The sequence below is a fragment of the Anolis sagrei genome, chromosome 7 (genome assembly GCF_037176765.1).
Source record: "Anolis sagrei isolate rAnoSag1 chromosome 7, rAnoSag1.mat, whole genome shotgun sequence".
NCBI lineage: Eukaryota > Metazoa > Chordata > Lepidosauria > Squamata > Dactyloidae > Anolis > Anolis sagrei.
In genome coordinates, this window is record NC_090027.1 from 39,229,004 (window position 1) to 39,256,217 (window position 27,214).

The window sequence follows — 27,214 nt, forward strand, 5'->3', positions numbered from 1 at the left end:
GCAGGTTTTGATTGGATTATAAACAAGGCACAGAAGTCTGCTTCCTTTCTTCCTCTTGATCAGAAAGGTCTGTGTGTTCAAAGCAGGAAATGCTCAGAGAGAAAATCAGATTTTGCATCCTCTTTGTCAAGATGCGCTGGTGCCTCACCAAACTGCAAATCCCAAGGTTTCATTGCATGGAGTGGTGTCAAGCCACATTCATTCTGCAGGGTAGGTTTGCATTTTGCACAACAAAATCTTGGAGTTGTCCACAAGGACTCCAAGTTAAACATAAACCAACAATGTCATGTGGCAGCAAAAAAAGCCAATGGGATTTTGCCCTGCATCAATAGGGTGGTAGTGTCCAGATCCAGGGAAGTCATGCTCCCCATGCTCTATTCTACCTTGGTCAGACCACACCTGGAATCACACTGTGTCTAATTCTGGGCACCGCATTGAAATGAGATACTGACTCTAAGCTGGAATGTGTCCAGAGAAAGAGGGTGGCTAAAATGATCAAGGGTCTGGAGAACAAGCCCTATGAGGAGCGGCTTAAGGAGTTGCGCGTGTTTAGAGAAGGCTGAGAGGAAACATGATGAGGGCCAGGGATCAAGAGGTGAGAGGAAGTCATAAGGAGGAGGGAGCAAGCTAGGACACAGAACAATGGCTTCCAATTCCAGAAAAGGCGATTCCACCTGAATCATAGAATCATAGAATTAAAGAGTTGGGAGAGACCTCATGGGCCATCCAGTCCAACCCCATTCTGCCAAGAAGCAGGAATATTGCATTTAAATCACCCCTGGCAGATGGCCATCAAGCCTCTGTTTAAAAGCTACCAAAGAAGGAGCCTCCGCCACACTCCGGGGCAGAGAGTTCCACTGCTGAACAACTCTCCTTACAGAGAGTGGAAAATTTGTCACCCAAGTCATACTATTTACTATGTAGGGAATCATAGAATCAAAGAGTTGGAAGAGACCTCCTGGGCCATCCAGTCCAACCCCATTCTGCCAAGAAGCAGGAATATTGCATTCAAATCACCCCTGACAGATGGCCATCCAGCCTCTGTTTAAAACCTTCCAAAGAAGGAGCCTCCGCCACACTCTGAGGCAGAGAGTTCCACTGCTGAACGGCTCTCCTTACAGTTAGGAAGTTCTTCCTCATGTTCAGATGGAATGTCTTTTATTGTAGTTTGAAGCCATTTTTCCTTGTCCTAATCTCCATGGAAGCAGAAAACAAGCTTGCTCCCTCCTCCCTGTGGCTTCCTCTCACATATTTACACATGGCTTTCATGTCTCCTCTCAGCCTTCTCTTCTTCAGGCTAAACATGCCCAACTCCTTAAGCCGCTCCTCATAGGGCTTGTTCTCTAGACCCTTGATCATTTTAGTTACCCTCCTCTGGACACATTCCAGCTTGTCAATATCTCTCTTGAATTGTGGTGCCCAGAATTGGACACAATATTCCAGGTGTGGTCTAACATTAGGAAGAACTTCCTAACTGTAAGGAGAGCTGTTCAGCAGTGGAACTCTCTGCCCAGGAGTGTGGTGGAATCTCCTTCTTTGGAGGCTTTTAAACAGAGGCCAGATGGCCATCTGTCGGGGGTGCTTTGAATGTGATTTTCCAGCTTCTTGGCAGAATGGGGTTGGACTGGATGGCCCACCAGGTCTCGTCCAAGTCTATGATTCTATGGAAGCGCCAACATTTGTTGTCTGAAAAGATTCGTCCTCCCAAAAGAAAACCACATCTGTGCATTATTTCTCCTGTTCCTCCCTTCAATCTCCGCTGAGATCATGCTCAAATCTGGGACGCATGACCCAAAGAGGAGGGAAGGGCTTCTTCTGCCGGAGTCTGCGAAAGCAATCAAGGATCGACTCTCATGCCAGACACTGTTGTTTTTGCAGATGGTACACATGCCCTGCTATTAGTGAACACATGTGCATGCAGGAGATGTAGCCCTTGGTAATGGGATTGGCAGGATGAGTCCAATACAGCCCAATTATAGCAGACAGACCAGGAAAAACATGCACTTGTTGCACCAAAGGAAGGCACAGCTGGAATAAAACATGCAATGTAAAGGGATTAGCAAAGGGTGCATCTACACTGTAGAATTAACGCAGTTTAATAATAATAATAATAATAATAATAATAATAATAGGATTGAAGAGAAACAACTGGAAAAGCTGACACAATACGAGGATTTAAAGATCAAACTGGAAAGACTCTGGCACAAACCAGTAAAGGTGGTCCCAGTGGTGATGGGCACACTGGGTGCAGTGCCTAAAGACCTTGGCCTGCACTTAAACACAATCAGCACTGACAAAATTACCATCTGCCAGCTGCAAAAGGCCACACTACTGGGACCTGCATGTATTATTTGCCGATACATCACATAGTCCTAGACGCTTGGGAAGTGTCCAACCTGTGATCCAATACAACAGCCAGCAGAGTGATCTAATAATAATATTAATAATAATAATAATAATAATAATTTTAAAATATATTATTATAATAATATATTTGTATTATTATATTATTCAATATAATAATATAATATAATAGTGTTTCTAATAATAATAATAATAATAATAATAATAATAATAGGATTGAAGAGAAACAACTGGAAAAGCTGACACAATATGAGGATTGAAAGATCAAACTGCAAAGACTCTGGCACAAACCAGTAAAGGTGGTCCCAGTGGTGATCGACACACTGGGTGCAGTGCCTAAAGACCTTGGCCTGCACTTAAACACAATCAGCTACAAAAGGTCACACTACTGGGATCTGCACACATTATTTGCCGATACATCACACAGTCCTAGACGCTTGGGAAGTGTCCAACGTGTGATCCAATACAACAGCCAGCAGAGTGACCTAATAATAATAATAATAATAATAATAATAATAATAATTTTAAAATATATTATAATAATAATATATTTGTATTATTATATTATTATATTATTCAATATAATAATATAATATAATAGTGTTTCTAATAATAATAATAATAATAATAATAATAATAATACTAGGATTGAAGAGAAACAACTGGAAAAGCTGACACAATATGAGGATTTAAAGATCAAACTGCAAAGACTCTGGCACAAACCAGTAAAGGTGGTCCCAGTGGTGATCGACACACTGGGTGCAGTGCCTAAAGACCTTGGCCTGCACTTAAACACAATCAGCTACAAAAGGCCACACTACTGGGATCTGCACACATTATTTGCCGATACATCACACAGTCCTAGACGCTTGGGAAGTGTCCAACGTGTGATCCAATACAACAGCCAGCAGAGTGACCTAATAATAATAATAATAATAATAATAATAATAATAATAATAAATAACATAATATAATATAATATTATTATATTATATTATATTATAATAATAGTGTTAATAATAATAATAATAATAATAATAATAGGACTGAAGAGAAACAACTGGAAAAGCTAACACAATATGAGGACTTAAAGACCAAACTGGAAAGACTCTGGCACAAACCAGTAAAGGTGGTCCCAGTGGTGATCGGCATACTGGGTGAAGTGCCTAAAGACGTTGCCGATACAGTTCGAAAATATGCAAATGTGAGTAGATCAATAGGTACTGCTCCAGCAGGAAGGTAACGGTGCTCCTTGCAGCCATGCCGGCCACATCGAACTGCTAGGTTGGCAAAGCCCCTGGTGGCACAGTGGGTTAAAGCGCTAAGCTGCTGAGCTTGTTGACTGAAAGGTCGCAGGTTCGAATCTGGGGAGCAGCATGAGCTTCCGCTGTCAGCCCCAGCTTCTGCCAACCTAGCAGTTCGAAAACATGCAAATGTGAGTAGATCAATAGGTACCGCTCCAGCGGGAAGGTAACAGCGCTCCGTGCATTCATGCTGGCCACATAACCTTGGAGGTGTCTACAGACAATGCCGGCTCTTCGGCTTAGAAATGGAGATGAGCACCACACCCCAGAGTCGGACACGACTGGACTTCATGTCAGGGGAAAACCTTTACCTTTACCTAGTTTGGCAGAAGCTGGAGCTAATAGCAGGAGCTCATGTTGCTCTCTGAATTTAAGCCTGTGACCTTAGCAAGTTAAGCAGCTCAGCAGTTTAACCCACTGCGTCACCGGGGGTCCCATTACGCAGGACAACTAGGGGCTAAATATTCTCAAAGGCTTGATTGAAGAGCCATGTCTTCAAGTCATGGACAGTGTGGGGGCCTGCCTAATCTCCCTGGGGAGGGAGTTCCAAAGTTGAGGGGCCACCACAGGGAAGTCCTCTCCCTCGTCCCCACCAACTGCACTTGTGATGAAGGCAGTAACGAGAGCAGGGCCTCTCCAGACGATATTAAGTTCCTAGATGGTTCGTAAGTGCTCCAGTGGGATTCCTTCCCAGGTAATCCTCAGAGTTTGAGATGAAAAAGATGAAAAGTCGGTGTTTTGGATGGATTAGGGATCAGTTGGTTTTCCCTGTAATAGGCAGTAAGAGCACCTAAAGCTTCGGAGAGCTTCTGTTCAACCATTTCAAAGCTCCCTGCTTGAGTGGTGATGGCAGAATCGTCAGCATAGATGAAACATGTCTGTGTTTTAGATGGATTAGGGATCAGCTGGTTTTCCCTGTAATAGGCAGTAAGAGCACCTAGAGCTTCGGAGAGCTTCTGTTCAACCATTTCAAAGCTCCCTGCTGGAGCGGTGATGGCAGAATCGTCAGCATAGATGAAACATGTCTGTGTTTTAGATGGATTATGAATCAGCTGGTTTTCCCTGTAATAGGCAGTAAGAGCACCTAAAGCTTCGGAGAGCTTCTGTTCAACCATTTCAAAGCTCCCTGCTTGAGCGATAATGGCACGATCATCAGCATAGATGAAACACGTCTGTGTTTTAGATGGATTAGGTATCAGCTGGTTTTCCCTGTAATAGGCAGTAAGAGCATCACAGGAGTTGTAGTTTTACCAGGCCGTTTGTCTTGTGTGCCAAAGAGTGCTGCTGCAAATCCGAAGTCTAGCTGAAAGAGGCAGCTCTGTACCTGGCTGGCTTTATCTATCTGGACCAACTTCCCAAACTATAATTCCCAGAATACTATAGCAATGAGCCTGGGAAGTTAAATGGGATCAAACTGCATCCATTCTACATACTCTAGGACAGTGGTTCTCAACCTTCCTAATGCCAAGACCCCTTAATACAGTTTCTTATGTTGTGGTGACCCCCCAACCATAACATTATTTTTGTTGCTACTTCATAATTGTAATTTTGCTACTGTTATGAATCGTAATGTAAATATCTGATATGCAGGATGGATTTTCATTCACCGGACCAAATTTGGCACAAATACCCAATACGCCCAAATTTGAATACTGGTGGGGTTGGGCAGGGGGATTGATGTTATCATTTGGGAGTTGTAGTTGCTAGGATTTATAGTTCGCATACAATCAAAGAGCATTCTGAACACCAAGGAAGGAACTGAATCAGACCTGGCCACACAGAACTCCCATGACCAACAGAAAATGCTAGAACGGCTTGGTGGGCATTGACCTTGAGTTTTGGAGTTGTAGTTCACCTAAATCCAGAGAGCACTGTGGACTCAAACAATGATGGATCTGGACCAAACTTGGCACGAACACTCAATATGTGCAAATGTGAACTCTGGTGGAGTTTGGGGAAAATAGACCTTGACATTTGGGAGTTGTAGTTGTTGGGATTTATAGTTCACTTGAAATCAAAGAGCATTCTGAACCCCACCAATGATAGAATTGGGCCAAACTTCCCACACAAAACCCCCATGACCAACGGAAAATATTGTATATTCTGACGGTCTTTGGGGACCCCTCTGATACCCCCTTGTGACCCCCACAGGGGTCCCAACCCCCAGGTTGAGAAACACTGCTGTAGGAGTTGCTGGATGAAAGGAAGGGGATTCTGGGGTTGCAATCCCAAACAGTTGGGACGGAAAAGGAAAAGAAGGGGAGACCCAGTTCCTCTCTCCCTCCCTTCTTCTCCCTTTGCTCTTTTCTCTTCCTCAACCCATCCCTGGGGCCTCCTCTCTTCCTCCATCCATCCATCCCTCCCTCCTTCCTTCCCTCCCTCCTGCTGTATGTCTTGGCTCCAAGCCCCAGCTCTCCGCTTTCCTTTGGAGTTTGGGGAGGAGAAAGAGGGAGAGAAGAAAGCAGAGAGGAAGAAGAGGCAAAGAAGCAGGCAGGCAATCCAACCCAGAGCCTTCTGCTGATCCAGCTGTGCAGGTAAAAGGCTTGCTTTCTTGCAGGGAGGATGCCAAGGCTGCTCTCCTATCTACCTGCATGGCCAAGAGAAAGAAGACTGAGGTGGGCTGAACTCTGGCTTTCCTTCTCTCCTCTTTGGGTTTCTTTCTGGCACTTCCTTCCTTTCTTTGTTTTTTTCTCTTTCTTTGGAGATCTAGCTCTCTCTCTTGTTGTAACTTGGGGACTGCCTGTATTTATTTTCCCCTGCACTACAACTCCCAGAATTGCCAAGAGAAACAACTGGAAAAGCTGGCACGATATGAGGATTTAAAGATCAAACTGCAAAGACTCTGGCACAAGCCAGTCAAGGTGGTCCCAGTAGTGATCGGCACACTGGGTGCAGTGCCTAAAGACCTTGGCCTGCACTTAAACACTATCAGCGCTGACAAGATTACCATCTGACAGCTGCAGAAGGCCACCTTACTGGGATCTGCACACATTAATTACAAGCCCCAGAATCCCCAAACTCTTCCTTCCTACTGTACAGAAGGTTTCAGGGAACAGAGATGCCTTTTCTGGACTATCGTGGGTTGTTTTGCGACTGAGAGAGTCAGCCAAGGACATTCACAGCAGAGCAGGAATTGAAGCCCAGGGTTTCAGAGTGATAGCTCAATGCTCAAACCACTAACCCACACTCATTTTTGATTATATAGTACGTCCGTCATGCCTGTCATGCAATTTAATGGCACCTGACAAATATATTTATTATTTATTATTATTTTAAACATTTATATTCCGCCCTTCTTACCGCAAAGGAGACTCAGGGCAGAGCACAGCATATATGTGGCAAACATTAAATGCCAGGAACAAGAATTCATTATATGCAAACATAAACATTACAAACATTTATCTCAATATTAAAATATACTATCATCTGGGGGCATTTTCTCCATCCTCCAAGTGATTCTATGGTGTGATTCCATCTGAAACTGTGCATATAGTTGTACTAGAGGAATTATTATATGCCTAGAGAGATGTCATCTCAAGGTCCTCCACTGCAACTGTATAGCATTCTTCCACTCAAAGTGCTTTGCCAGGCCGGGCTTTAGCACAGCTGGTAAATCACCAGCAATTATAAGATCTATCAACCGAAAGGTTGCCAGTTCGAAGCCCCAGGTTGGCATGAGCTCCCAAGTATCAGCCCAGCTTACTGTTTACCTAAGCAGTTTGAAAACGGCTTGAGCTGTAAGTACAGAAATTAGGTGCCGCTAAAACAAGTGGGGGAGGTATTTTACGACACCATAAAGAAAATTCCCAGCAACCAAAAGGAAGGAGGAAGCCCTGATGACTCTTTGTCATAGAGGATGGAGCGACAGTACTTCCCTGTGGCTGGATTCAAGCACAACCTTCCAAGGCACCAAAAAGCTGAACGTCAACACAACATATCTCCTTTCTGTTCTGCCTGTCTCTGTCCTCTCTATTCAAAAAAGGCATTGAATGTTTGGCCCGTATGTGATTCACCCTGAATGTTGTTGTTGTTGTTGCTATTATTATTATTGTTATTATTGGGTTGTTGTAGGTTATCCGGGCCATATGGCCATGTTCTGGAGGCAATTTTTCTCCTGACGTTTCACCTGCATCTATGGCAAGCATCCTTAGAGGTAGTGAGGTCACTACCTCTGAGGATGCTTGCCATAGATGCAGGCGAAACGTCAGGAGAAAAATTGCCTCCAGAACATGGCCATATGGCCTGGATAACCTACAACAACCCAGTGATCCCGGCCATGAAATCCTTCGACAATACATTATTATTATTATTATTATTATTATTATTGTATTGTCGAAGGCTTTCATGGCCAGAATCACTCAGTTCTTGTGGGTTTTTTCGGGCTATATGGCCATGTTCTAGAGGCATTTCTCCTGACGTTTCGCCTGCATCTATGGCAAGCATCCTCAGAGGTCTGTTGGAATTAGGACAAATGGGTTTATATATCTGTGGAATGGCTGGGGTGGGGCAAGGAGCTCTTCCCTGCTGCAATTAGGTGTGTTTGGCTAATCACCTTCATTAGCATTTGAAGGCCTGCTTGAACCTGGGAAAACCTGTTGCTGGGAGGTGTTAATCTGTGCCTGGTTTCTTCCTCTCTGTTGTTTAGCTGTTATAATTTTAGAGTTTTTTAATACTGGGAGCCAGATTTTATGAAAATGAACAAAATCTGGCTCCCAGTATTAAAAAACTCTAAAATTATAACAGCTAAACAACAGAGAGGAAGAAACCAGGCACAGATTAACACCTCCCAGCAACAGGTTTTCCCAGGTTCAAGCAGGCCTTCAAATGCTAATGAAGGTGATTAGCCAAACACACCTAATTGCAGCAGGGAAGAGCTCCTTGCCCCACCCCAGCCATTCCACAGATATATAAACCCATTTGTCCTAATTCCAACAGACCTCTGAGGATGCTTGCCATAGATGCAGGCGAAACGTCAGGAGAAATGCCTCTAGAACATGGCCATATAGCCCGAAAAAACCCACAAGAACTGAGATTATTATTATTATTATGCATCCATGCAAAGTCCATAAATGTTTCCTTTTGATACAGGAAGTTGTACTGTTCTTTAAATCAAATGTAAACAAACAAAACTTTGGACGAAGTGAATCATGGATACATCTTGAAAAGGAACACTTCCAAATCAGTTAGACATCGGAAAAGGCCTTACTTTTGGATGTCAGGAGTGTATAAACATGTTTTTCCTTACTCACTTCTAGTATGAGTTTGGGGACTCGGAAGGAGGGTTGGTTTCCTCTTCTTGTCTTTCTTCAGCAAAGTTTCCCCGAACGAGCCCCAAAAGTCCCGAAGAGAACACAGAAATCAGTTTCCACCCCAAAACCAGATGGGGACCCCCTTTGAATCCCACCCTGAACATTGTGCGCCGGTTCCTTGCAGGGCGGCCTGCCGAGGAAAGGAATGTCAAGCTGCGATTTTGGATAATATCCCCACATTCCAGGTCTATTAGCTCAAGCGAAAAGCCTGAAGCCAAAGCGTCTGGACGTTTTGAGGGCAACCTGAGGCCTTGCAAAAAAGAGCATCAGAAAAAGGCTAGATTTAGGGGTGATACGGATCAGACAAGTGAATGGCTCAAGAGAGAGGCTCGGTGAAGAGAAGACGGCAGATGTGCAAATGTTTTCCAGCATCTTTGCTGACTCTGTGAGTCGCCTTGCGTGCCGGGATCAGTCATGGCTCTGGAGGGCTGGCCCTTTGGGAGGTTGGGTTTCCTTCCTCCAATTCCACAGGGAAGGAGAGGGAAAAGCAGCGTGACTACCCCAAAATGAAGAATCAGCATTTCTCTCCCTTCCCTCCCCTTTCCGTTTCTTGCAAAAGGCAAAAACAGAGCACGGGAAATATATACAGCACTCGCTCAGCTGGAGCTGCAAATCTTGCCACTAGAGATGCATCTACACCAAGCATGGGCAAACTTGGACCTTCCAGGTGTTTTGGACTTCCTACCGGCTGTTAGGAATGGTGGGAGTTGAAGTCCAAAACACCTGGAAGGTCAAAGTTTGACCATGCCTGATCTACACTATAGGAAAGTTGAATGAAAAGTAATGCCTCCACCTTCATAACTCCTCAACAGATGGCAGTACTGGTATGCAGCAGGTACTGGCTTGTTCAGTAGACTCTCCTCTACAGTTCCATTTTGGCGGGAAGCTTAACATTGACCATAAGAGCCCCCCGTGGCGCAGTGGGTTAAAGCCCTGTGCCGGCAGGACTGAAGACCGACAGGTCGCAGGTTCGAATCCGGGGAGAGGCGGATGAGCTCCCTCTATCAGCTCCAGCTCCTCATGCGGGGACATGAGAGAAGCCTCCCACAAGGATGATAAAACATCAAATCATCCAGGCGTCCCCTGGGCAACGTCCTTGCAGACGGCCAATTCTCTCACAACAGGAGTGACTTGCAGTTTCTCAGGTCGCTCCTGACACGACCAAAAAAAAAAACATTGACCATTTGTGTAGTTAAAGTGCGAAGTATGGAACCCTTCACAGACGGTCGGTCAATGCAACTTAAGCAACGTGCAGTCATTGAATTCTTGACAGTAGAAGGTGTCACCCCAAAGGAGTGTCATCAGAGAATGCAAGCTGTTTATGGTGATTGTGTTGATGTGAGTACTGTGCATCATTGGGCGAGTAAATTTAAAGATGATGACTTGCATGACAAACAAAGAATTGGACGTCCCTCTGTAGACTTTTTCACAGCTGCATGGGATACGGTAGACTCCTGCAGAGGTGAGAGGATCCCTCTTCTCCTTTGCTGAATGTGGCATTTATTGGAATTTTTTGGTGGGTCTGTAGATAGTTTGTAGGTTGTGTTTCTTCATCAGCTTCCCTATGCAGTCAGTGGTTGCCTTGATGTATAGCAGTGGCAAGGCCCCTTAATAAAGTTCCTCATGTTGTGGTAACCCCCCAACCATAACCATAACATTATTTTTGTTGCGACTTCATAACTGTCATTTTGCTGCTGTTATGAATCATCACGTAAATATCTGATATGCAGGATGTATTTTCATTCACTGGACCACATTTGGCACAAATACTCAATACGCCCAAATCTGAATACTGGTGGGGTTTGGGGGGATGATTTTGTCATTTGGGAGTTGTAGTTGCTAGGACTGATAGTTCCCCTACAATCAGAGAGCATTCTGAATTCCACCACTGATGGAATCGAACCAAACTTGGCACACAGAACTCCCATAACCAACAGAAAATACTGGAAGGATTTGGGGGGTTTTTTTTGTCTTGTCAGGAGCGACTTGAAAAACTGCAAGTTGCTTCTGGTGTGAGAGAATTGGCCGTCTGCAAGGACGTTGCCCAGGGGACGCCCGGATGATTTTGATGTTTTTATCAACCTTGTGGGAGGCTTCTCTCATGTCCCCACATGGGGAGCTGGAGCTGATAGAAGGAGCTTATCCGCCTCTCCCCGGATTCAAACCTGTGACCTGTCGGGTCTTCAGTCCTGCCGGATTTGGTGTGCATTGACCTTGAGTTTTGGAGTTGTAGTTCACCTACATCCAGAGAGCACTGTGGACTCAAACAATAATGGATCTGGACCAAATGTGGCACAAATACTCAGTATGCCCAAATGTGAACACTGGTGGAGTTTGGGAAAATAGACCTTGACATTTGGGAGTTGTAGTTTTCTGAACCCCACCAACAATAGAATTGAGCCAAAGTTCCCACACAAAACCCCCATGACCAACAGAAAATGCTGTGGTGACCCATCTGAAACCCCCTCACAACACCCCCAGGGGTCCTGATCCCCAGGTTGAGAAACATGATGTATAGTAAGACACTTTTTCTCTGGTTTGCCCATGCCTGGTGTAGATTCTCCATTGATGACCCACACTATGAATCTGTGACCTTTGCAGGCCTCATGGAGATGGAGCGCCCCGTCTACTTCTTCCTCTTCGTCCTCTCTCTGGTCGAGGACTCTTCTCCCATTGAAGACAACAAGATCCCCAGCCTGTGTGCCGGGCATCCGGGCATCCCAGGGACCCCTGGTCTCCATGGCACGCAAGGACTCCCAGGAAGAGATGGGCGAGACGGGCGCGATGGAGCCGCCGGGATGCAAGGGGAAAGAGGCGAACCTGGTCAACCAGGTGAGACACTTTGGAGCTTGGTTATAGGTTTTTGACAAGCAAAAACATTTGGCTCTTAGGGTAAATCCATTCTGGGGAATCAACACCACTTTGACTGCCATGGCACTATGCTATGAAATCCTGGGAGCTGTAGTTTTACAAGGTCTTGAGCCTTCTCTGACAAAGAGTGCTGGTGCCTCACCAACCTACCAATCCCAACAACCTGTAATTCCATAACATTGAGCCATGGCAGACGTAATGTGCACACAAAATAAGATACCTGTATTTAAAATTTCCATTTTGTATTTTATGTGTAACACTAGCAGTACACACCATGCGTTGCTGTGACCAACCTTCCCTCCCTCTTTCTCTCCTTCTTTCTTTCTCTCCTTCCTTCCCTCCCTCTTTCCTTCCCTCTTTTTCTTTCCTTTCATAGAATAGAATCATAGAATCAAAGAGTTGGAAGAGACCTGGTGGGCCATCCAGTCCAACCCCCTGCCAAGAAGCAGGAATGTTGCATTCAAATCACCCCTGACAGATGGCCATCCAGCCTCTGTTTAAAAGCTTCCAAAGAAGGAGCCTCCACCACACTCCGGGTCAGAGAGTTCCACTGCTGAACGGCTCTCATTTCTTCATTTCCTTCTTCTTTCTTCCTTCTCTACCTGTTTCTTTCCTCACTTCCTTTGCTTTGGTTCCATCTTACCTTATCTCTTTCCTTCCTTCCTTCCCTCTTTCTTTCTCCCTTTCATTCTTTCTCTCCTTCCTTCCGTCTCTTTGCTTCCTTTCATTTTTTTTATTTCCTTCTCTCCTTCCTTCCTTTTTTCTCTACCTTTATTTGTTTCTTTCCTTCCTTCTCTCCTTCCCTCCTTCTTTCCCTCTTTCTCTCCTTTCTTCCTTCCCCCTTTCTGTGTATGTGTTTTGTGTGTGCATATATGTCTGTACATGTGCATATGTGTGTGTTTTTGTATACATGTGGTTTTGCGCATGCGTTGTAATGTATATTTTTGGCTTTTTTGGCTTTTTAAGTCTCTTCTGCTGTGTTTTTCAACATTTTTATGAGTGATTGTCACTTGTTGGCCTGAGAGGTATCTTGTGTCCAAATTTGGTGTCAATTTGTCCGGTGGTTTTTGAGTTATGTTAATCCCACAAATGAACATTGCATTTTTATTTACATAGATGTGCAATATTGGTCCACATCCAAAAAGTTCCCCATCACTACCCAACACATTTATGATAGACCTGTTTCTAGATATATTTAACCTGCTGATTCCAATAATTGCACCAGTTTTCCCCTTTCAGCTCTAGTTTTTGAGATACAGAACACATGCCATCTACCTGTTGTCATCTGCTCGTCCATAGAAAACCATGATAACCATATCTAAGAAAGGAGAGCTGGTGCAATCCATCCATTGCAATTTTCTGAATCAGTGCCCCAAACAATTCCAGGAATATGCCTAAAAGCCTTCCACACAGCCATATAACCCAGACTATCAAGGCAGAGAATCCACAATATCTGCTTTGAACTGGGTTATCTGAGTCCACACTGCCATATCATCCAGTTCAGTGTGGGTTTAATACAGTTGTGTGGAAGGAGCCCGAGACATCGATATTTTTGTTGTTGTTGTTGTTTGACAAACATGCAAATAATCAAATCCCTAAAACTTAAACCTGCAAAAGTTGGACTTCAATTACACTATGTAACAATATTTGAAAAGAGTTATTTCCTGTTTAATTGTGTGATACTAACTTTGAGAGTATAGTAGTTGTTCTACTTCGCAAACTTCGTTTTTGTGGCTGCCACAAACTAAGTTGAATCGGTTGAGTTTATTTTGTGAAGTATTCACAAAATGTGCTGCAGGATGTCCCACAAAAACAGTTTTTAAAACTTTTATCCATGTTTTTTGTGATAGAACCAAATAGGAAATCACATTTCTAAACCCATGAACAAAAATCGTGTTAGTAAAGGTAAAGGTTTCCACTTGATATTAAGTCTAGTCGTATCCTACTCTGAGGGGTGGTACTCATCTCCATTTCTAAGCTGAAGAACCAGTGTTGTCCATAGACACCTCCAAGGTCATGTGGCCAGCATGACTACCTGGAGGACCGCTACCCTCCTGCAGAAGCGGTACCTATTGATTTACTCACATTTGCATGTTTTCAAACTGCTAGGTTGGCAGAAGCTGGGGCTAACAGCGGAAGCTCACCCTGCTCCATGGATTCGAACCGCCAACCTTTCAGTCAGCAAGTTCAGAAGCTCTGTGGTTTAAACTACCGAGCCACCAGGTGGCCCTATCGAAATTGTGTTATATTGTGTAATTTTTGTTGGTGTTAGGTAAAGGTAAAGGTAAAGATTTTCTCCTGATATTAAGTCCAGTCGTGTCAGACTCTGGGGGTTGGTGCTCATCTCCATTTCTAAGTTGAAGAGCCGGCGTTGTCCATAGACACCTCCAAGGTCATGTGGCCAGCATGACTGCATGGAGAATCACTAACTTCCCGCAGAAGCGGTACCTATTGATCTATTCACATTTGCATGTTTTCGAACTGCTAGGTTGACAGAAGCTGGAGCTAATAGCGGGAACTCACCCCGCTTGCTGGATTCGAGTCGCCAACCTTTCGGTCAGCAAGTTCAGCTGCTCAGCAGTTTAAGCCACTGCACCACCAGGGGGCTCTATCAAAATTGTGTTACATAGTGTATTTGTTGTTGTTGTTATCAATGGCAAATATGCAAATAATCAAATCCATAGGAGCACTGGTGGCACAGTGGGTTAAACCCCTGTGCCAGCAGGACTGATGACTGACAGGTCGCAGGTTTGAATCCGGGGAGAGTGTGGATGAGCTCCCACTATCAGCTCCAGCTTCTCATGCGGCGACATGAGATAAGCCTCCCACAAGGATGGTAACACATCAAAACATCCAGGAATCCCTGGACAACGTCCTTGCAAACGGCCAATTCTCTCACTCCAGACTTGCAGTTTCTCAAGTTGCTCCATACTGTTCTGAACTTCCTTTAAGAGAGGAAAGTGGGAAGTAAACAAAAAGAAGTGCCTTCAAGCTGCCTGTTGACCCATGGATTTTGCAGAGCCTCACTGTTTGACCAAGAAAACTGAAGACCGACAGGTCGCAGGTTCGAATTTGGGGAGAGCCCGGATGAGCTCCCTCTATCAGCACCAGCTTCTCATGCGGGGACATGAGAGAAGCCTCCCACAAGGATGGTAACACATCCGGGCATCCCCTAGGCAACATCCTTGCAGACGGCCAGTTGTCTCACACCGGAAGCGACTTGCAGTTTCTCAAGTTGCTCCTGACAAATCCATGAAAGTTAGAGCTGCAAAAGGATGGCTGGCAAGGCTAGATCCAACTCTGTGATTCTCATTCTAAGTTGGACTTCATTAATATTTCCAGTTTGCCTTTTGCAAATAGTGCTCTTGGCATTCTGCAGACGGTTAACCCCCTGAATTCGTGCAAGAAAGAAAAGTGGAGTGGAAATGTCATGGTGGGGATGCTGATTCTAATGATACTATTCTTGATTCCTTAAAGGTCCATCCGGCCCCAGAGGAGAGCAAGGCAGTCCTGGCGTGAATGGCGTTCAGGGAGAGAAAGGGGCGCAAGGCGAATGCGCAGTGGCCCCCCGCTCCGCCTTTAGTGCCAAACGCTCCGAGTCCCGCAGCCCGCCTTTGCCAGACCAGCCGATCATCTTCGACGTGGTCCTGATCAACGAACAAAGCCACTACGACAGCGAGACGGGCAAGTTCCTCTGCGAGATTCCAGGGCTCTACTACTTCGCTGTCCACGCCACCGTCTACCGCATGAGCCTCCAGTTCGACATCATGAAGAATGGCAAGTCGGTGGCCTCCTTCTTCCAGTTCTACGGCAACTGGCCCAAGCCGACCTCTCTTTCCGGAGGCGCCTTGGTTCGGCTGGAGCCGGAGGACGAAGTCTGGGTGCAAGTTGGGGTTGGGGATTATACGGGCTTCTACTCCAGCGTGAAAACGGACAGCACCTTCACGGGGTTCTTGGTGTATTCCTATTGGCAAAACTCCCCCGTCTTCGCTTGAGCCCCACTTTGAAGGGGGTTCTGATTTCGAATCACTTGGGTTGGCTTTGCCGACCCAAGGGACACAAGTAGGGTTGCCTGTCTAGGCAAAGCTGAGCCCTAAGGACGATCCCTGGTGTCATTTTCAAGCACTACGTGCTCAAAATGTGTCCATACAAAGGGAATATAATTGCCTCGTCAACACAAAGGGCACAAATAGGGTTGCTGGTTTAGGATTGCCCCATGCCCAAAAGTTTCAGGATCACAATTTGCCACAAAAATATGCAAGTTATCCAGAAAGTAAAGTTACAACATTGGCCACCTTGATTAGCATTGAATGGCCTTGCTGGGAGGTGTCAGCTGGCCTTAGAATCATAGAATCAAAGAGTTGGAAGAGACCCTCCTGGGCCATCATCCAGTCCAACCCCATTCTGCCAAGAAGCAGGAATATTGCATTCAAAGCACCCCTGACAGATGGCCATCCAGCCTCTGTTTAAAAGCTTCCAAAGAAGGAGCCTCCACCACACTCCGGGGCAGAGAGTTCCACTGCTGAACAGCTCTCACAGTCAGGAAGTTCTTCCTCATGTTCAGATGGAATCTTCTTTCTTGATTGATTCTTGTCTGGAATTCCCCTGTTGTTGTTTTTTAGTGTTGCTCTCTATTGATTTATGGACACAACATAACGGTTGAGGATTTGAACAAGAAGACATCGTTTCCATAATTTTTAATATTCATTGTTTTTATTGTTTTTAAATGTATTGTGATGTTTTTGCTTTTTATTGATGTATGTATTTTTATATATGGCATCTAACTGTTGCTGACTTGTACACCACCTTGAGTCGCCTACGGCCTGATATGGGCAAGATACAAATGTTGTAAATAAATAAATAATAAATAAATATTATTTGAGAACACATAAGTTTTGGACCACTCTCACAACCACCACGTCAGACTACGCAGAGAAGCCATTGAAATCCACAAGAAGCATGTGGACAATTTCAACAGAAAGGAGGAAACGATGAAAATGAACACAATCTGGCTATCAATATTTTTTTCAAAAAAATCCCTCTAAAATCAGGACAGTAAATAACAAACAACAGTAAAAAAAAAAGCAGAGGAATTCCAGACAAGAAACAATCAGGGCCAGCTAACAACTCCCAATAAAGGATCCCTCAGGCAGGAAGCAGCCAGGCTTTGAAGCTGCAAGGCCATTAAATGCTAATCAAGGTGGCCAGTTGAAATATTCACACTTGCCTCCAACCAACTCTAAAATCAGGACAGTAAATAAAAAACAACACTAAAAAAAGCAGAGGAATTCCAGACAAGAAACAATCAGGGTGAGCTAACAACTCCCAAGAAAGAATCCCCCAGGCAGGAAGCAGCCAGGCTTTGAAGCTGCAAGACCATTAAATGCTAATCAAGGTGGTCAGTTGAAATATTCACACTTGCCTCCAACCAACAAGACTCCACAGGTATATAGACCCCATTTCCCTAGTTTCCAACAGACCTCACAAGCTCTGAGGATGCCTGCCAAAGATGGAGGCGAAATGTCAGGAGAGAATGCTTCTGGAACACGGCCAGATAGACCGGAAAACTCACAGCAACCCAGTGATTCTGGCCATTAAAGCCTTCGATAACAATAGTCATGATAACAATAGTCGTTTTCTCCTTCTCCTTTCCTGGTTGCATCTGATCGGAAGATGCAAACCACTGATACGGAGGATACAGACAGAGCATCTCTTCTTGCTAGCTGAAGAGTTCTGAGATCTGTAGTTCAGATAAAGGACTTTTCCCAAACTATGCACCATGCCCTAGCCCAGTGTTTCTCAACCTGAGGTCAGGACCCCTGGGGGGGGATCATGAGAGGGGTGTCAGAGGGGTTGCCAAAGACCATCACAAAACACTGTATTTTCTATTGGTCATGGGGGTTGTGTGTGGGAAGTTTGGACCAATACTCTCGTTGTTGAGGTTCAGAATGCTCTTTGGTTGTAGGTGAACTATACATCCCAGGAATTACAACTCCCAAATGTCAAGGGCTATTTTTCCCAAACTTCACCAGTGTTCACATTTGAGCATATTGTGTATTCATGACATTTGGTCCAGATCCAGTATTGCTTGAGTCCACAGTGCTTTCTGGATGTAGGTAAACTACAACTCCAGAACTCAAGGTCAATGTCCACCAAACCCTTCCAGTAATTTTCTGTTGGTCATGGGAGTTCTGTGTGCCAAGTTTGTCCCAATTCTATAGTTGGTGGAGTTCAGGATGCTCTTTGATTGTAGGTGAACTATCAATCCCAGCAACTACAATTTCCAAATGACAAAATCAATACGCCACCTCCAACCCCAGCAGTATTTGTGCCCAATTTGGTCCAATGAATGAAAATACAGCTTGCGTATCAGATATTTACATTACGATTCATAACATTAGCAAAATACAGTTCTGAAGTATCAACGAAAATAATATTACGGTTGGGGGACACCACATGAAGAACTGTGTTAAGGGGTCACAACATTAGAAAGGTTGAGAATCACTGCCCAAACCCGACAAATGCATGTTAGTGCATGAAATGATATATCCGCTAGGTGGCTCCCAAAACCTGGAATTAAACATTTGTTAAACTTGGACTGAATTTTCGTTAGTTCTTCATGTCATTCTTGCTGGTTTTTTGTTTCCTACAGAGAGATATTTGAGCTGGCTTGTTCATGTTTCCCCATATGTTGTGTATGCCTGTGTGTTCCATTGTCTGTATTTTTCTCCATTTTCTAAAACAACTTAAATGCTATCAAAAGAGTTCAAGTTGGTTGATTCCAGGCCTGTAGCGAGGGGGTGGTTTTAGGGGTTCAAACCCCACCCGAAATGTTTCAGATTTTTTTTAAAAAACCTGGTTTACTCATGAATTTTAACTGGTTAACCCAATCCCCTGCTAAGTCTATGAGATGCAAAAAATTAAGAGTCCCTCCAGAACTGTAAACACTATCTCAAGCAAATATTGACAATTTATTCACACTGTCATTACTTGCAGCAATAGGCGATGTAGTGAAGTAACCAAGTTGGGGGGGGGATTGAATTCTCTCATTAAGGGGGCCAGACTTGGTGGAGGTGGTTGACAGGGGCGGAGCTGCAGGCTATGGAAGGCTGCTCTGCACCCTGCTGTGCTCTTTGCTTCAGCGTGAGCTAGGAGGCAGGTTTCAACCCCCCCCCCCCCCTGAAATTTTCAACCCTCCCCGAAATTTTCAACCCCCCCCCCACCCAAAGTGTCAACCCTCCCCGAATTTTTTTTCTGGCTACGGCCCTGGTTGATTCGTATATGGAAGACGCATAATATGAACATAACCAACGACTAGAGAGTGCATCATGCTTTCACTGTATCTTAGGGTAGGTTTGCAGAAGCAATGCAGTTTGACATCACTTTGACTGCTGTGGCTCAATACAATGAGATTCTGGGAAGAAGGAGGAGGAGGAGGAGGAAGAGGAGGAGGAAGAGGAGGAGGAAGAGGAGGAGGAGGAAGAAGAAGAGGAGGAGGAGGAAGAAGGAGGAGGAGGAAGGAGGAGGAGGAGAGGAAGAAGAGGAGGAGGAGGAAGAGGAAAAAGAAGAGGAGGAGGAGGAAGGAGGAGGAGGAGGAGGGGAAGAAGAGGAGGAGAGGAAGAAGAGGAGGAGGAAGAGGAAAAAGAATAAGAAGAAGAAGAAGAATAGATGCTTGAGAAGTGTTCGACTTGTGATTTTATTATACGAAATCCAGCATAGAGATGTCGTTTGCTGTGGCATACTGTGGTTTTGTGTCGGTAAAATAATAATAATAATAATAATAATAATAATAATAATAATAATACAAAGTATGGATTGTCGATGTTGCAATCCCAGGCGACAGCAGGATTGAAGAGAAACAACTGGAAAAACTGACACGATATGAGGATTTAAAGATCGAGCTGCAAAGACTCTGGCCCAAGCTAGTCAAGGTGGTCCCAGTGGTGATCGGCACACTGGGTGCAGTGCCTAAAGACCTTGGCCTGCACTTAAACACAATCAGCACTGACAAAAATTACCATCTGCCAGCTGCAAAAGGACACCTTACTGGGATCTGCATGCATTATTCGGCGATACATCACAGTCCTAGACACTTGGGAAGTGTCCGACGTGTGATCCAATACAACAGCCAGCAGAGTGTCTGCTGTGGACTCGTTGTGTTTCAAATAATAATAATAATCTTATTTATACCCCGCCACCATCTCCCCAAAGGGGAGTCGGAGCAGCTTACATGAGGCCAAGCCCAGTGATACATTACAGCAAAATAAAATATAAACAACAAAATAACATCACAATAAAATAAATAAGCCAATCAAGTAAAATAAAACTGTGCAAAATAACATAATGGAAAATCAAATACAATGGGCGGGCCAAATGCACGACATAAAATGATAGAACTCTGGAAGAGATAGCAATGAAAAAGGTATATTTGTGAGATAGGAGCTCGTTGACCAAAGTTTGGGAGATGAGGCACAAAACATCTAAGAGACCAAAGTTTGCTCTATGCTCCCCATATCAAACAGATATCAGTATTTAGGTCCCCAATCTTTCTTTGCTACATGGGATTTGAAAAGGAATCTTTCACCAAATGCTCTTAAGCAACGCACCTTGCTACTCCTTAATATTTGTTAGGAAAGAGGGAAGCATTACAGTCTGACGTGTTCCCTTATTTCTTTGAAACCATCACCCCAAATGCCTTCTTCTCCATGCAACGCTGAAGGGTTGATTTCTATAGCTCTTTGAGGAAAGGGATGGAGACCGCCTTCTCTCTAGTCCCAGATTTCCCAGTGTGAGAACAACAGCAGCCCAGTTTGGGAGGAAAAGGGCACTGTATTTTTAGCAAGGGGAGGAAGCACGCTTTCTGCATTCTTGCCCAAAATTAGCTTCGCCGAGATCGTTTTCCCAAATGATTTTTTGGGAAAGCGCCCAGTTCCTTGCAAAACTTTCCCAGTAGAGAGAGAGATACAAACTCATTTCCGGGGGACATTTGGAGCCTTCTGAGATCCAGTGGTTTCAACTGAATAGATAGATAGATAGATAGATAGATAGATAGATAGATAGATAGATAGATAGATGATAGATAGATAGATAGATAGATAGATAGATAGATAGATAGATAGATAGATAGATAGATAGGATGGTTGTTTGGACGGATGGATGGATGGATGTTTGGATAGATAAATACATGGGATGGTGTTTGGATAGATAGATGGGATGGTGTATAGATGGATGGATGGATGTCTGGATAGATAAATAGATGGGATGGTGTTTGGATAGATGATAGATAGATAGATAGATAGATAGATAGATAGATAGATAGATAGATGGATGGATGGATGGATGGATGGATGTTTGGATATATAGATAGATTAATGGATGGATGGATGGATGGATGGATGGATGGATGGATGGATGAATAGATAAATAGATGGGGTGGTGTTTGGATGGATGGATGGATGGGTGGATGATGGATAGATAGACAGACAGACAGACAGATAGATAGATAGATAGATAGATAGATAGATAGATAGATAGATGTTTGGATGGATGGATGTTTGGATAGATAATAGATGGGATGGTGTTTAGATAGATAGATAGATAGATAGATAGATAGATAGATAGATAGGCAGGCAGGCAGGCAGGCAGGCAGGCAGGCAGGCAGGCAGGCTTCAACAAACCCTGTAGCTGTTTTAATGTAATGATTGAATTCATATTTGGATTTAGAGATGGCCCACTCTAGAGAGGAACCAGAACGTGGCATTCTTACTTTTAGGAACTACAAGTCCCATAATCCCCCTAGTTTGGTAGTAGCCATAATGTCTTGGGCAATTTTTGGACCAGACATCCAAGAGTTCAGAGGATGTTGACTAAAATGGTGAAGTCCAGAAGCCATGAACCCCTCTGAGGAGCAGCCTAGGGATCTGGGGATGTTGAACTTGGAGAAGAGAAAGTTGAAAGGGAACAAGAGAGCCATGTTTAAATATGGGAAAGGAAGCTGTATCGAGGAGGAAAACATAGAGCAATAAAGTCAAAGTACAAGACAAGAAGTTCCACCTAAACATTTATAAGAACTTTCTGATAGCAAGGGCATCCCAAAAATTACTTGGGGTTCATGGATAGTGCCTTCCTGCATGACAAAATGAGGTTGGACTGGATAGCCAACACTATAGTTCTATGAACCTACAACTAGATGCTCAAAAATAAAACCACTTCCAAAATATTTTCTGGAGGACCTCACAGGAGACCATCTCAAGAAGATAGCTGAACCATTGTCTGCAGTCTCCAAGTCACCTTACATCACTCCCTCTAAGAACTTGGAGAATCCTTCAGAGAGAGAGGGCATATGAAAGAAACTTTATTCTCCATCTCCGCATGTACAACCTCCCCATTATTAAAAAATGTGGTGCTCCTTTCCAACTATGCATTTTTACGATATGCTCATTGTTTGTACTCGTTCTGCAAGTGCTCCAGGCGAGCTGCAAGTTTTCCTTCAACTGGTCTCCAGAGGTGTCCAAATGTGACTTTGAGACAGAGAGATTTTATCAGTTTTCAGCCTGACCTGAAGCGATCTTGTTGACAAGGGATTGACCCCGACCTCTTGCTCAGAGGAAGCTCGTGGGGGTCAGCTCTGACGACAGACATCTCTTCCCCATGACGCTCGGTCCTTAGAGAATCCCAACAAAGACGCATTCTGTCTTCAATCTCCCAGGGCTTTCTCAGCGGGACTCGGACATGGTCGGGAGCCAAAATCCCTCCTTCTTCCCTTCCTGTGGAAAGACTGTGGGATCTCAAGCAAACCATGGAGAGCTATGGGCTTCATGCTTTTGCTGAATTGTGTTTGTTTTGATAGGAATTGAAGAATCACTAGGACTAGGAGTTTTTGTTGCAATAGTTGCATGCCTTCTAGTTGACTCTAATACAGGCATTCCACAATCAGAGAGAGGGGATGGATGACATTCAAAATATTTCTGGTCCCAAGCATTTTAGATAGGGGACATTCCGTCTGTACTATAAAAAAAGTTGATAGTTAACAAGTCATAGGGAGCCATGGGAACTGATGGATAGTGTGCCAGCCAATTTATCTACCCATCTGTCTGATTTTCTGTTCATCCATACACCTATCCATGTGCGCATCCATCTATCCAACTATCATCCAGCTATCCCAGCTATCCATCCAGTTATCTTTCTATCTATCTATCTATCTATCTATCTATCTATCTATCTATCTATCATCCATCTATCATCCACCTATCTATCTATCTATCTATCTATCTATCTATCTATCTATCGGGTTGTTGTATGTTTTCCGGGCTGTATGGCCATGTTCCAGAAGCACTCTCTCCTGACGTTTTGCCTGCATCTATGGCAGGCATCCTCAGAAGTTGTGAGGTCTGTTGGAAAGTAGGAAAATGGGGTTTATATATCTGGGAAATGATGTCCAGGATGGGAGAAAGCACTCTTGTCTGCTTGAGGCAAGTGTGAATGTTTCAGTTGGCCACCTTGATGAGCATTTAATGGCCTAGCGGTTTTCAAGGTGTAGCTTCTTACTGCCTGGGAGAAGTCTTTCTTGAGAGGCGATTAGCTGTCCCTGATTGTTTCTATCTATCAGTCAATTCAACTATTCATCCAGTTATCAATCCATCTATCTATCTATCTATCTATCTATCTATCTATCTATCTATCTATCCATCCAATCATCCATCCATCATATCTAGCTATCTATCCAGTTATCCTATCTGTCTATCTGTTTGTCTGTCAGTCAATCCAACTATTCATCCAGCTATCCATCCATCCATCTATGTACGTAGTATCCATCCATCCATCCTATCTTGATATCTGTCCAGTTACCCTATCTATCTATCTATCTATCTATCTATCTATCTATCTATCTGTCAATCCAACTATTCATCCAGCTATCCAGCTATCCATCCATCCAGCTATCCATCTGTCCATCCATCCAGTTATCTATCCATCCACCCATCCATCCAACTATCCATCCATCCATCCATCCATCCATCCATCCAGTATTCAATCATCCATCATGTCTAGTTATTTATCCAGTTACCCTCTCTGTCTGACTGTCTGTCAGTTAGTCAATCCAACTATTCATCCAGCTATCCATCCATCCATCCATCCATCCATCTATCTATCTATCTATCTATCTATCTATCTATCTATCTATCTAGTATCTATCTATCCATCCATCCATCCATTGTAGCTATCTGTCCAGTTACCCTATCTATCATCTATTCATCTATCTATCTATCTATCTATCTATCTATCTATCTATCTATCTATCATCTATCTGTCAATCCAACTATTCATCCAACTATCCATCCATCCATCCATCCAGCTATCCAGCCAGCCAGCTTCTTCCTTCCTTCCTTCCTTCCTTCCTTCCTTCCTTCCTTCCTTCCTTCCTCTTTCTTTCTTTCTTTCTTTCTCTTATTCTCTCTCTCTCTCTTTCTTTCTTTCTTTCTCCCTCTCTCCTTTATATACACAACCTTGTCCAAGTTGGCCTAGGCCCTTCTGCCTCTTCCTCATCTCCCTGGGGTCCCCAGACTTCTTTCCTGGAAGGAGAATACATTATTGCTGACTGCTTGTTTCAGTTTGATCTGTTTTCCTAAGCGGAGATGTTTAGCCAGCGCTTAAGTGAATCCACAGATCAATAGCTGGCCCAGCATGGCTCTCGAAGGGGAAGGATGTTCTATTATATGGATCCGCTTGTTTGTTTGCTGTACTCGACCATGGGGGCAGCGGAGGTTGGTCCTCCAGATGTGGTTGGTCTCCATGGCTGAATGCTATCGAATCCTGGGAGTTATAGCTTGGTGAGGACCCAGCACTCTTGGGCAGAGAAAGCTTAAGATTTTGTAATACTACAACTCCAAGGATTCCATTGCCTTAAGCCATAAACTATATTAATTCTACAGTATAGATCCACCCCTTGACTTCTTCTGGTGCCTTGATTCCAGTCTCCATTCTGATCAATGACTGAGCCAAGGTATGGGAAATATTTCATGATTTCAATGCCTTCATTGACAACTACACTGAACGAGCCAGAATGGGTGCTGTGTATTGTTTTGTGACTTTTATTTATTTATCTACAGTAATTATATTTTGCCCTTCTTACCCCGCAGAGGACTCAGGATAGATCACAATGCACATATACATGGCAAACATTCAATGCCATAGACACGCAACATATATAGACAGACGCTATTTAACTTCCAGCTCCATGAGGGTGTGCTTTGAATTCCACCCACCAGGGGAGCTGTCACTTCACCATCCACTTGTGACACCGATGGAGTACTTCCTCATTCTTTTGCACACTGCTGGAGAGTTTTATGGTGTCATAAATTAGTTAAAAACCAAGATTATGGCAACCGGATTGATTGATAACTGGCAAATAGAGGGAGAAAACATGGCGGCTGTGACAGACTTTGTATATCTAGGTGCAAAGATTACTGCAGATGCAGACTGCAGCCAGGAAATCAGAAGACATTTCCTTATTGGGAGTGAAGCAAGGACCAATCTCGATAAAATAGTGAAAAGTAGAGACATCACACTGGCAACGAAGATCCGCATAGTTAAAGCAATAGTATTCCCCATAGTCACCTACGGATGTGAGAGCTGGAGCTTAGGGAAGGCTGAGCGAAGGAAGAGAGATGCTTTTGAACTGTGGTGTTGGAGGAAAATACTGAGAGTGCCTTGGACTGCGAGAAGATCCAACCAGTCCATCCTCCAGGAAATAATGCCCGACTGCTCACTGAAGGGAAAGATAGTAGAGGAAAAGATGAAGTACTTTGGCCACATCATGAGAAGAAAGGAAAACTTAGAGAAGATAATTATGCTGGGGAAAATGGAAGGAAAAAGGAATAGGGGCCGACCAAGGGCAAGATGGATGTATGGTATCCTTGAAGTGACTGAATTGACCTTGAAGGAGCTGGGGGTGGTGACGGCCAACAGTGAGCTCTGGCGTGGGATGCTCCATGAGGTCACGAAGAGTCGGAAGTGACTGAACGCATGAACAACAACAATAAATTAGATAAATTACCTAAATTTCCTACTTGACAGATGCAACTGTCTTTCGGGCTGCAGAGGTCAACAGCAAGCTAGACAAATGGTCGGGAGCTTACTCCGACTCCGGCTGGCTTCGAACTCATGACCAGTCAGTAGTGATTTTAATACAGCTGACTCCCAACCAGCTGTGCCACGACCCAGTTTATGGTTTTCTATATTTATTTTGAATAGTTTCAAAGTATAATTCTCTATTTTAGTGTTTACATCCTGGATGTTTTATAGTCTATTTTAGTTGGAAGTAAATCATATTGTTTTTAGCATTCATAGCTGCTTTGGGGTCTCTTTTAGGAGAGGAACGCAGGATAGAAATAAAGATATTGGTGACGATGAAACCATCATTTGGTTACATTTTAAACTACGCAAAGGGCAAAGAGGCACATAGATAATAAGCACAAAATTAGGATGGTTGCAAATTGATAATCTCGCTGCAGGTCAAAGCAAACACACTTGCTCTGTGGAATTGAAAGCAAGGACTTTGTAAAAAAGCAACTTCTCCAACAAGTATGGGTTTGGGTACCAATTGTCTTTTGCCAATAAATATGGTTGCTTTCCTTTGGTCTGGGGGCTCAGATGCTCATTACTGTATTCTCTTCCTTGGGGTTGCAAGGATGGGGGAAAGGAGACTGCAAACGCCTCCCCAATTTGCAAGATAAGAAGCATCCCGGAGGAGGCTCCCAATACATTGCCCGCAGCCCACCTTCTGACGGACTCCAAGGCCAAATTGACAGCAAGAAACACCCCAGCCTCATTAAAATTGCCACCTGATCTGACCCCCTGCCGCACGCTCTGGGCTCAAGCCAGCCAGACAAAGCAGCAGATGGGGAGAGGGCAGGACAAGAGGGGCCCAGGGGGTGCATACATCAGGCCTGGGATTCGGCTCACATCAAAGCGGGCATCTTTAATAATATTCGGGGGAGAGAGAAAGAGGGGCCTGAGATCAAGCAAAAGACCTCTCAGATCACCCCAGTTGCTGCAGAGCTGCCTCTTCCTAGCTAAGTGTCCAGCAGACACTTTGGACTACATCTCCCCTTGTTTGTTTGTTTGTTTGTTTACAACATTTCTATCCCACCCATTTCAACCCCCGAGGGTGGACTCAGAAGAGCTAACGCTGGCAACAATTTGATGCTGCAATATCACAATATATATAAATAAAAATGTAATGTTAGTTTGTGGAATTAACATAACTCATAAACCAGTGGACAGATTGACACCAAATTTGGACACCTAACAACCCAATGTATGTCCTTCACTCAAACATTTTTGATTTTTTCTCTTTTGGGAGTTGCA

At 44.1% G+C, this 27,214-nt stretch overlaps 1 protein-coding gene across 1 annotated transcript; it reads left to right on the forward strand.

Moving 5' to 3' along the window:
- The first annotated feature begins 6,045 nt into the window (after window positions 1–6,045).
- Window positions 6,046–18,446, forward strand: C1QTNF5 (C1q and TNF related 5). The gene is made up of 3 exons (XM_060787672.2): window positions 6,046–6,202; window positions 11,579–11,809; window positions 15,326–18,446. Exons 2-3 carry the CDS (start codon window positions 11,584–11,586, stop codon window positions 15,841–15,843), a joined length of 744 nt encoding a protein of 247 aa, XP_060643655.2. The 5' UTR covers window positions 6,046–6,202; window positions 11,579–11,583; the 3' UTR covers window positions 15,844–18,446.
- The last annotated feature ends 8,768 nt before the right edge of the window (window positions 18,447–27,214 follow it).

Coding starts and splice junctions, on each gene's coding strand:
- C1QTNF5 (XM_060787672.2), top strand. CDS start 11,584: ATGGAGATGGAGCGCCCCGTCTACTTCTTCCTCTTCGTCCTCTCTCTG. Junction 11,810..15,325: donor AGGCGAACCTGGTCAACCAG/GTGAGACACTTT, acceptor GATTCCTTAAAG/GTCCATCCGGCCCCAGAGGA.